Below are 12,071 nucleotides of genomic sequence, written 5' to 3'. Positions count from 1 at the left end.
CTATTGTATCCTCAATTTTTTCTATTGTATCCTCAATTTTTTCTATTTTATCCTCAATATTTTCTATTTTATCCTCAATATTTTCTATTTTATCCTCATTTTTTTCTATTTTATCCTCAACATTTTCTATTTTATCCTCAATATTTTCTATTTTATCCTCATTTTGTTTTATTTTATCCTCATTTTGTTTTATTTTATCCTCATTTTGTTTTATTTTATCCTCATTTTGTTTTATTTTATCCTCAATATTTTTTATTTTTTCATCTCTAAATATAGTATTGAGGAGTACAAAAATGACAGTACCTATTAATATAAAAATTTGGAGGTATCCTTCATTCCTCAATGCTCCTACTTCTTCAGCTGCCATATAATTGTCAAAGAATGTAGTACTCATTTTTATATGTATATTTTGTAATTTCACAAAACACGTGGGGAGCAGGGCAAAGCAACAAACTTTCCACAGGGTTTTTTTTTTTTTTTTTAATGCAGGAAGTTGTTCCTTAAGGGAAAGGATATTTAGAAACAGTTCTTCCAGCCAGGACTTTAGAGTCCTGTTGCTGAGATTTAAAAACAGCTGTTTTCTGTCTATCAGAGTCACACAGCTGGGAAGTATCTGAGGTCCGATTTGAACCCAGGACCTTCTGCCTCTAGGGCTGGCTCTCAATCCGCTGAGCTACCCAGCTGTCCCTTAAGATTAAAGGGAAGAAAAAGAAAAAACTGCTGATTCCAATTTAACTTAAGGAGAAAAGAGAAAAAGTTTTTTATACTCACGTGTTCTAGCAGCTGTGTCTTTAAGCCAAGTTTTTTTTTTTTTTTAAAAAAAAGGACTAAGTGGTGAAACAGTATAGTAAAAAGGCAAGGAAAAAATTTTATTGAGAGGATTCTTTAGACTCCCGTGTGGTCAGCCACAATGTTACAAGGGAATCACTTTAAAAGACTGATATATATTAATTTAAGGTCGCCAAGGAATCAGCTATGTAATTCCTAAATGAAAAACTCAAGTCAGCCGTCAGCCTTTTTTTGGAGTTTAATTACAATAGGAGCAAGAAAGGAATTAGAGATATATATAGAGAGAGAAAGGGGAGAGAAGGGAATAGGGCTTAAATACCCCTTCTGTTTAGGCTGGGCCAAAAGGCCCAAGCCCTTAGATAGCTGGGGCAAAGAAAAGAGATCAGTCCCTTTCACTCACGTGTCCAAAATGGAGAAACAGTCTCAGAGGCCCCCACCTTCAGCTTCCTTCAGAGCAAGCTTCCTCAGAGCCCAGGAACCACACCGACCAAAAACTCAACCACCCCTCCTGTCTCCAGACCCTCCTATCTTTAAGGACACCATCCAAGTTGCCTCCCCTCAGTCCTCACATCTACCAATCACTCTTCATCAATTTCCCTGTCAATGGAGGCTCTCGCTTAACCCAGGACCGCCCAGAGGTTTCTGGCTTTTGCACATGTCTTTTGAAGGTCATATTTTTCAAATGATTAAATCTATACTCCTTTGCTACAGCCCTTTCTAAATCCTGTTAACTTGAGTATGGTAGAGATTGGAATAATTAAATTTTGATCTAGGCTGCAGCCCTTACTCAATCCTATTAGGACTGAATAGGGTGGAGTATCTCCATTGTATCAATTCTAAAATCAATCAAGACTCAAAGAAATTCCTGTTCTATGCTCAAGCATAGGTCAAAGTCCTTTCCATTGTTCAGCAAAGGGTTTCTGTCCTAAAGTAATCTTAAGAAGGGAAGAGAAGGAACCTCCCATGCCAATGGAGTTCCCATTCCAATAGACTATCAGTAAGAAATTTTCCAAGTATGAAATATCCCAATGGTGAAATTTTCAACAATTATAAGTCTAAGGAAATTTGAGGTTTACAATCTGAAGTTACTATGTTGTTTCTGATACTATGGAACCCAAGTGAGCATATTGCTGTGGTTATTGCCTGTAGAGGAAATGTTACCACCTGCTTATTGGCTAATCACTAGGTTCACTTGTGGCCTTAGTTTTACAGTTGTTCACTGTTACTTAAGAGATATGTACTGTATTAAGTAAAAATTAAAACATACAATTATATGTGTAAAATAATTTGGAATTCACAAGTATATAGTTTAGGATACATATTTGATCCACTATAAAAGCTAGACAATCAGAAGATGAAGTAGAGTTTAGCTTTGAGCTTATAACAAGTCACTGATTGCAAAGATAAAGCTGGGTAGAAATGGGAAGAATGGACAACCAAACCAGTAATGGATCCTTTGTCAATTTTAAGCAAAGATTTATTGAATGACATGTAGTATTAAAAAATCATTATCATTTTAAAAGACATTTAAATATTAGGTTGCAATGAAACCTGTTAAACAAATATTTTGCTTGCCTGAGCCAGCCAAAGTTGATAGCTCCCCATGAGATCTTACCTGTAGTTCTTTCATGACTGCAGTTGTTATTTTTCTTGGGGCTTGCTTCTAGAGCAAGAGCTTTGAGTTCCAAGAAAGTCAAGAATGATGACCTTGGCAAAAAATTTAATGCTTCTGTTTTTCTAAATAAACAGCGAGTTGGTTATCTAGCTGCTTCTCAGTGCTTTCATGAAGGAACTGATGTAATTATGCTGACTACCAATCAAATTCGAAAGGTAAGTAATCTGTTTCAGCCGGAACAACTTTTTGGTATACTCACTATTTCCTGTGCATGTGTTTCTCTCTTCCAAAAAGCCATTTATTCTCCTTCATGAGGAATATAGTAGGTCCACGATCATCTCTATTTGAAGGTCTATCTAATATAAACATGACAACACCTTATTACAAAGTAATCTAGCAAGGAAGTTTCCTGTATAGTTGTTTATTTCTCCTCAAAAAAGATAAAACAAAAAGTTAAAACAGTTGCCATAAGAAATTTTTTTCTTTTTGCCAAGAGCTTGGAGGATTCCAGAAAAATTATTCAACACATAACATCTTTTAGCTTTTTACTATGGACCTCCATTTCTTCATCTCTAAAATGTAATAATGCTGATCTCAGAGAGTTTTTGTGAAGATAATAATATTACCTAGCAGTTATATAATGCTTTAAAGTTTCCCTGTATCTCATTTGAACCTCATAATAGCACTGAAATGTAGGTACTATTATTACTCCCTTTTTACAGATGATGAAACTGAGGCCCAGAAAGGTTAAACGATTTACCCAGTTATCTAGCTAGTAAGGTGTCTTCTGCCTGATTTAAACTTGAGTCTTCCAGACTCCAGGTCTAGTGCTCTATGCACTTTGCCCTCTAGCTGCTTCTAATGAAATAATACAGCCAAAGCACTTTGCAACCTCATGAGTTCTATATAAGTTAACAATTATTAATATTCTTGGTTATTTTGAGGCTTGGTTCATTAAGGTGTCTGCATTAAGTGATTTCTAGTCTCTTGGTGTCTGTATGTGAAATGATAATTATTATCTTTCCTTTTGACTTCTCCCAGAGGGGATGCCTAGTGATATTACAGCAGACTTTTTTGGGAAGAAATTCAGCATCAATTTTGGTTTTATATTTTTTGTGAGGCTAATTTTTCTTGTGTTAGCTAACACTCAATGAGCTTCACAAGCAGATTTCTTTCCTCTTTGAAGAAAATCAGAAAATGATTAATAACATTTCTATTCTCTGTATTTCAGATAACTTTTCAGGATGGGGCATTGATTTAATTCCTTAGTTATATAATAATTAAGATAATATAATGGATTAAGATATATAATTTACAAATCAGCAGCTAGCTGACTTTTAACCATTGACAGCAGCTACTTTTTTTCCCAAATTGGACCAGAGGGAGCTGAGTGAGGCCATTTCCTTTTTCCTTATTCTGCTTAGCTATGCTTCTGGCCCTTGTCTGAACACAAACCAGAAAAAAACTCAGGTGCAGGGCCAAGAATGTGACTGAGTTCAGCTTTGGAAATCAGATATAGACATGACACATCCACCCATGTTATTAGAAAAGGTAATTTGGAAACATCAGAATGACTCTTTGGAGTTGTGGATTTAGGACCAGGGTTTCATTACTTTGAAGGAAGATACAAGCTGAGACTGACTTGAGTTTTTGGAGACCATAATGAATCTCAAGTTGTTTGCTAAAGGCATAGGTTGCTAACTCATGCCAAATGCTGAGAATTCATGCTAAATAAATTTTTTTTGTCAGCAGCAAACATTATTAAAAATTTACTTCCTATATTCTCTTGAGGATAAAGAGAGGTATAGGTCAGAGCCCTTACTCTTACAAAAACTTAAGTTCCCGCTGGGGAGAAAGGACATATACATAGACATGTATACCCTTGCCCCACCCAATACTGTCCCTTCAAGGTGTCTCCCCTTCTGCACCCCCATACAAAGAAGTTAAACATAAGGTAGCATGTGCTCATTACCAAACAAGTGTATCCTTAGGATGCAAAAAAGTGTTCCTAAGAAGGTGAAGTCGAGGGAGCTGACATGGAAAGCTTTGAGGTAGACATTCAGAGAGATATGGTTAGATATATGGAGAAGAGAAAGGAGAGCATAAAAGGTTGTTATTAGAGGAGAAATGGAATTGGTTGGGAGTAGGACTTATTATCTTGGGATCAGTAAATTCAAGTCTTACCTTGGACAAATCACTTAGTTTTTTAGGTTGTTTAAGAAATAAATGAGAATTCTTTTAAAACTGTTTATGTGTATGTGGGGTTGGGGAGAAGATAAGAGAGGAAAAGTTAGAATTGGAGCTTGATGAGGGTTGGAAATGCCAGATTAAGGTGTAGTTTAAACCTTAAATATTAAGACAAAGTTTCGCCTTGATCTTGTAGGCAATCGGATAGTCATGGAATTGGAAATCCAGAAAGGGGCCCCTTAAATGAATTTGTGCTTTCCTATTCAATACAAATTAAAATAAGTTATTTAATTTTTTTTACTTATTTATTTATTTGTTAATTTATTCATTCATTTATTTAATTACTCATTCATTCATTCATTTTCTTTTCTTTTTAAACCCTTACCTTCTGTCTTGGAGTCAATACTGTGTATTGGCTCCAAGGCAGAAGAGTGGTAAGGGCTAGGCAACCGGGGTTAAGTGACTTACGCAGGGTCACATAGCTGGGAAGTGTCTGAGGCCAGATTTGAACCCAGGACCTCTGTCTCTAGGCCTGACTCAATCCACTGAGCCACCCAGATGCCCCCCATTCATTCATTTTCTGAGAGCCTTTCCTTGTTCTACCTTGACTGTTTATTCTTAGAGTTTTTTTTTTATCTTCTCTAGTGATATAGTAAAATGCCATAGCAATTTTTTTTGGCTTTCAGGTGACCCTTTTCTAATTATTTAGAAAAGAGCAGTATGGATACAAGGATACAGGTGGTGATTTAGGGTGAATTTTGCTTTTCCTGCCTTTTAGCCCTGAAGTTCACAGGCAGCATACGCAAAATTAATATTTGACACTGTGTGTTCTTGTATCTCCTAACTTCCTTATTAAATTTCCTGGTAGACTTTTAATGAATAAACTTCAACCCAAAAGCAGTTCAAAATAATATACAACACAATACCTTTTCCCCAGCCAGGGGAACAGGAATATCAAAATCATGTTGAAATTGTTGAAGAAAAACATTGATACTGTATTCTTGCATTTTCAACTAGCCAGAAATAATTTTATTTAATTTAACAATAATGCCAAGCTATTTCTGACTTAAGGAGAAAAATGTCCAAAATTACCCTCAGAAATGTTTTCCCTTGGGGGCAGCTGGGTAGATTGAGAACCAGGTCTAGAGATAGGAGATCCTAGGTCCAAATCTGGCCTCAGGCACTTCCTAGCTGTGTGATTCTGGGCAAGTCACTTGACCCCCATTGCCTAGCCCTTACCACTCTTCTGCCTTGGAACCAATACACAGTATTGATTCCAAGATAGGAGGTAAGGTTTTTAAAAAAAATGTCTCCCCTTCACCCCACTAAGACTATTTGAGGTAACATTTACAGTAATCTTAAAGAAAATATTATAATAAGTTAAAATACAGTTTGAGTTTAGCAATCAAAAACAGTTGAGTAACAAAGTCACTGTCCCATTTCTTCCTGGACTACTTCCTTCAAGGAAGTGACTTCTCCCAGAACTGAACATTCAGGATATGTTCCAAATAACAAGAGAGTACTTCCCTTTCTGTGGATTATAGAGCATTTTCTTTGAACAAGTATTGTATTAATCTCTTCAGGGTTGTAGAAGACTGGAACTCAGACTTCAGTTTTATCTTTAATTCATTCCCTTATAAAAGACCTTTTGTCCTTAACTTAATACCTGATAGTGTCAAAGGGTTAGTAGAAAGGAGGCTTTTTAGGATAGATGAAAATTATTTCTTAATAGTTCTAGAAGTACTAAAAATATGGTTTTTAATATGCTTCCAAATTTTAAATAGAGATGACGAAGGCAATATAAGAGAAGGAATCAAGACTTCAATCTACAAATATGCAATTCTACTACATGCTCTTATGATCAGGAAAACCAACTTATACATTTCTGGTTCTGATTTATTATAATCAATGAATAATTACATCTGTGGAATAGTAGGTACCTAGTAATTTCCACCTGAAATAGTTTTAAAATATATTTTTTAAGTGGGTTCCAAATTCTCCAGTTAAAACAGTTTTCCTACATAAGCTATTTCCTTAGAAACTAATTGGGTGAGATGTTGCTTGGTTACTATCTTAGCCCACAAAATAGTATGAATGAAATTTCATTTCTCATCATATTTATGAACATTATAATTTTTATTTGTTCCATATATAATACTTCTCTGGAAATGTAGCTTGTCACAAGTAGAGTGGATTTGGATGGGTGGTTAAATTGTTCTCTTTTCCCTCTTTGCAGGACCTGAGTAGCCCCAATCAGTATGATACTGGAGTTGCACTGACTGGTTTGTCCTGTTTTGTCACTCCAGATCTAGCCAGAGATTTGGCAAATGACATCATGACTCTGGTAAGTTGGCAGAAATAACTAGATCCTCTTTATGATTTCAAGTCTATGACGCTTCTTTTCTGACCCTCAATCTTCTCATATATAAAATGGGAGCTAAAACTTGCACCACCTTAAAGAATATAAAGATGAGTTGTGAGTTGTTGATTTAAAAGAGGTGAGGTCTTGAGAATACTTCAACAATTTATAATTTGAACTATTTGATTTAAAGCAACTCATTTTACAAATCAGTGAGTGGTATTTGTTTTATATTTTCCACATATAAAGTTATATTTTGATATCATGTCATGAAAGTAACCCTGCATCCTCTAGGATTTTGTTAATGGGGAGGTTCATAGTGAGGGTTCTTAATATAGGATCCAAGAATGTGTTCTTTCTTCACATTTTGATAACTATGTCATTATAATTGGTCATCCTTATAATCCAATCTCTTAGTTTATGCTTTAAAAAAAATCCCTTACCTTAGAATTAATATTGTGTATTGGTTCCAAGATGGAAGAGTAGTGAGTGCTAGGCAGTGGGGGTTAAATGACTTGCTCAGGGTCATACAGCTAGGAAGTATCTGCGGTCAGATTTGAACCCAGGACCTCTTAACTTTAGGACTGACTCTCAGTCCACTGAGCCACCCAGCTACCCCTGGATAAGGCTACATTTCAGCAGAACTCTTCAAACTGAGTACTCAATTCAAGGTGGTGGTCATGGGCAATTGGAGTTGCTGCAGCTTATTTTCTGCAAAATAGTCATGTATGAGAGTCCTACCTCTAGGCCTGGTTTTCAGCTCACAGTCACCTATTTGTCCCTATTTTATACATTTTAAAAAACATTTTGAAAAAGATTCCATAGACCTCCCCAGACCTGCAGGGTCCGTGACTCACAAACTAATGTTCATGTCAAATCAATAAGTATTTATTAAAGCCCTACTAGGTGCCTGGTACTATGCTAAGCACTGGAGATTCAAAGAAAAAGCAAAAACTAGTTCTTGCCTCACAATATTAATGGCAGAGAAAACATGCAAACAATGTAAAAAAAAATGCTAGATATGATGAATTAGATATAAGTTCAGAAAGTAGGCATTGGCCTTTAGGAGAACTAAAAAATCTTACAAATGTGAGGTTTTAGCTGGAATTTATAGGAAGCCAGAAAAAAGTAGGAGGGTTACTTCCCTCCTTGTACTCTAGGATCAAGTGACACTGGTCTTTTTCCTTGAATTTCTAATCTATGCTATCCTCTCTTTGCCTTTTGACTGACCTAGCTTCCTTCTGGTGTCAGCTAAAATCCCATTTTTTCTAGAAGCTTTGCCTGAATTTCTCTCATGGCCAGTGACTTCCCTCTGAGATTAGCTCCATCTTATCTTATGCATATCTTTTTTAAAAAATATGGTTATTGATGTATTGTTTTCTCCATTAGAATAGTCATTAGTAAGTGAATATTTATTAAGTGCCTATTAAGTGTCAGCTACTGTGCTAAGCCCTGGGGAAATGCAAAGATGTGCAAAGAGGCAAATGACTGTCCCTACCCTTGAGAAGCTCACAGTCTAATAGAGAAGATAATAAACAACCAAATATCTACAAACAAACTATAGGTAGGATAAATAAGAAATAATTAAAAGAGAGAAAGTATTATAATTTAGAAGGGTTGGAAAAGGCTTTCAGTAAAAGAGAGGATTTTAGTTGGAACTTAAAGGAAGCTGGAGATGTCAGTAGTTCTGGAGCAGAGAAGGGAGAACATTCTAAGTATGGGGGACAGCCAGAGAATATGTCTGGGGCTGAGAGATGGAGTGTCTTTTTTGTGGAGTAGCCAGAAGGCTTGTGTCACTGAATCAAAGGATATCTATTAGGAGTAAGGTCTAAGATATGAGGGGGCAACCAAGTTATGAAGGACTTTGAGACTAGAGGATTTTTTTATTTTTGGAGTTGATAGGGATTCATTGCAGTTTATTAAGTAAGGGAGTAACATGGTCAGATCTGCACTTGAAAAAAATTATTTACTTTTGAAATTTTATTTATTTTTAAATATTTTTCTTGGTTACATGAATCATGTTCTCTCCCTCCCTGCTTCCCTCCCCCTCCCAGAGCTGTCAAGCAGTTCCACTTGGTTATACACGTATTATCACTTGATATCTATTTCCATGAGAAAAATTATTTTGGCAGTTGAGTGGAGGATAAATTAGAGTGGGGGGAGACTTCAGGTAGGTAGACTCACCTATATAGGCTCTTGCAATAACATAAGCATAATATGAATAGGACCTGTACAAGATGATGGCAGTATCAGAAGAGATAAAAGAGTGTAAAGAGAGATATACAAAGGTGAAATCAATAGGTTTTTGCAACATTGAATAAGCAGAGTGGGTGACAGTGAAGAATGGAGGCCCGGGAGACTGGGAGTGGAGTGTTATACTTAACAACAAGAAGGAAGTTTGGAGGTAGAGAAAATTTAGGGGGAAAGATGATGAGTTCTTTTGAATATGTTGATTTTAAAAAGTCCACTGGACATTTGGTTCAAGATATCTAAAAGACAATTGGAGATTTAAGATTGGTAGTCAGCAGAGAAATTAAAGCAAGATAGTAGATTTGAGGATCTTCAGCAGGGAGATGGTAGCTAAATCCATATAAGCCGATGAGATAACCAAGTAAAGTAGTATAGCGGGAAAGTAGAAAATAGTCCAGGACTGAACCCTGAAGCATACTTATAGTTAGAAGGCATAATCTAGAGGAGGAATCGGCAAAGGAAGCAGAAGAGTAGTCAGGGACAAAGACAACCAGGAGAAAGTGCTGTTCTAAAAATTTAGAGGGAATAGAATAGAAAAGAGAAGAGGATGATCAACAATTTCAAATGCTGCAGAAAGACCAAGAAGAATGAGGATTTAGAAAAGACAATTAGATGTGGCAATTAAGAGATTTCAGGTCACTTTGGAGAGAGATGTTTCAGTGAAATTATAAGGTTGGAAGCCAAGCTGGAGGAAGTTTAAAAGTGCCTGGAGAGGAGAAAAAGTGGTGGTACCTATTGTCGATGGCCTTTCAAGGTTATTAGTCACAAGAGGCAAAAGAGATATTGGGTGACAATAAGGATGTAAGGAACAAGTGAGTTTTCTCAGGAATGGAGTAGAAATGGGTATATTTGTAGGCAGGAGGGGAGGAATTAGTAGATAGGAAGAGATTGAAGATAATTTATAGAGTGGTGATGACAGTGGGGACAAAGTGTTGGAAGAGATGGAATGGAATGAGATTGCTGGAACAAATAGAGGTTTGTCCTTGGGGGGAAAAAGTCTCATGTAAGACAGCAGCGAAGGAACTGATAGTGGCAGAAGAAATCTGAGTGATATAAGATGAGAAGAGGGAGCTCATGATGATGAATGGCCACAATTTTTTTCTGTAAGAATACAAGTTCTCAGCTGAGAAAGTAGGGGCCATGGGAGGTTTAATGAGTAATGAAAAGATTTGGAAGAGCTACTGTGAAAAAGGTAGTTAATAAGAGGGAGTAGAATGATTGCCGAATAGCAATGAGGTTATATAATGAATTTGTAGAGGACCCAGTCAAAATTGTTTGATTTTTTTTTCCCCATCTTTTTTTTAGCAGTCTGTATATAGGAATGAAGGTAGCAGATGGTGGGAATAATCTAAAATTGAGGCTTGTCAGGGCATGGTCAGTATAAGTGAGCTTGCTTTATTGGGAAAAGGGGCTGTATTAAATAGAACTGGTTTATCAAAGAGTTAAGATGTGGAAAGAGGGAGAGAGATACTAGTACAGGGGAGGTGGCCTAGGAGAGAACTGAAGGGTCATGAAACTAGAGATCATTGAGAATAGAGTTTGGCAAAAGAAGGTGGAAGGAAAGGTTGTATCGATTCACAACTCCACCAGCAATGCATTAGTGTCCCAATTTTGCCACATCCCCTCCAATATTTATTATTATCCTTATCATATTGACCAGTCCACTAGGGGTGAAGTGGTACCTAAGATTTATTTTGATTTTCATTTTTCTAATCAAGAGGTATTTAGGACACTTCTCCATGTGATTATTTATAGTTTTTATTTATTTGTCTGAAAACTGTCTATTCATGTCCCTTGACCATTTGTCAATTGAGGAATGGTTTGTTTTCTTGTATATTTGACTTAGTTCCTTATAAATTTGAGAAATTGGACCTTTGCCAGAGATTTTTGTTATAAAATTTTTTTCCCGTGTTGTTGCTTCCCTTCTGATTTTCCTTACATTGGCTTTGTACGAAATCTTTCAAATTTAATACAATCAAAATTGTTCATTTTATATCTTATAATGTTCTCTGTCTGTTGCTTGATCTTAAATTCTTTCCTTTCCCAAGGATCTGACAGGTATACTATTCTATATTGCCCTAATTTACTTATAATTTCCCTCTTTATATTTGTCATTTACCCATTTTGAATTTATCTTCATATAGGGTGTGAGATGTTGATCTAAACATAATTTCCCCCATACTGTTTTCCAATTTTCCCAGCGATTTTTGTCAAATAGTGAGTTCTTGTTCCAAAAGCTGGGATCTTTGGGTTTATTGCTGAGGTCATTTTCTCTAAGTCTATTCCATTGATCCACCTTTCTATTTCTTAGCCAGTACCAGATTGTTTTGATGATCACTGCTTTATAGTACAGTTTAAGATCTGGTTCTGTTAGGCCACCATTGTTCACATTTTTTTTATTAGTTCCCTTGATATTCTTGATCTCTTGTTCTTCCAGATGAACTTTGCTATGTTTTTTTCTAATCCTATGAAAAAAGTTTTTTGGTATTTTGATAGGTATGGAACTAAATAAGTAAATTAATTTAGGTAGAATTATCATTTTTATTATATTAGCTTGTGCTACCCATGAGCAATTAATGTTTTTCCAGTTGTAGAGATCTTTTTTCTTTGTGTGAAGAGTGTTTTGTAGTTGTGTTCATATAATTCCTGAGTTTATCTTGGGAAATAGATTCCCACGTATTTTATATTGTCTAGAGTGATTTTAAATGGAGTTTCTCTTTCTAACTCTTGCTGCTGAGTTTTGTTAGACATATATAGAAATGCTAATGATTTATGTGGGGTGGGAATAAGGAATAGGAGCTCCTTGCGGTCAGAGATTTTTTTTTTCCCTTTCTTGATATCTCTATCTCTTAACAATTCCTAGAACCTTTT

The 12,071-nt window shown here is 35.9% G+C and overlaps 1 protein-coding gene across 2 annotated transcripts in view; it reads left to right on the top strand.

Annotated features, from left to right (window-relative positions):
• AP3D1 (adaptor related protein complex 3 subunit delta 1) overlaps positions 1-12,071 on the top strand; it is a 170,876-nt gene that overhangs the window by 66,759 nt on the left and 92,046 nt on the right. For both annotated transcript variants that reach the window (XM_007489313.3, XM_056820692.1), the window contains 2 exons: positions 2,539-2,619; positions 6,828-6,935. In XM_007489313.3, the coding sequence (XP_007489375.2) occupies positions 2,539-2,619; positions 6,828-6,935 (189 nt within the window). The remainder of the gene's footprint in view (positions 1-2,538; positions 2,620-6,827; positions 6,936-12,071) is intronic.

Source organism: Monodelphis domestica, chromosome 3, assembly GCF_027887165.1.
Source record: "Monodelphis domestica isolate mMonDom1 chromosome 3, mMonDom1.pri, whole genome shotgun sequence".
Taxonomy (NCBI): domain Eukaryota; kingdom Metazoa; phylum Chordata; class Mammalia; order Didelphimorphia; family Didelphidae; genus Monodelphis; species Monodelphis domestica.
The sequence above is the reverse complement of the archived record's forward strand: the minus strand, read 5'-3'. Positions and strand labels throughout refer to the sequence as shown.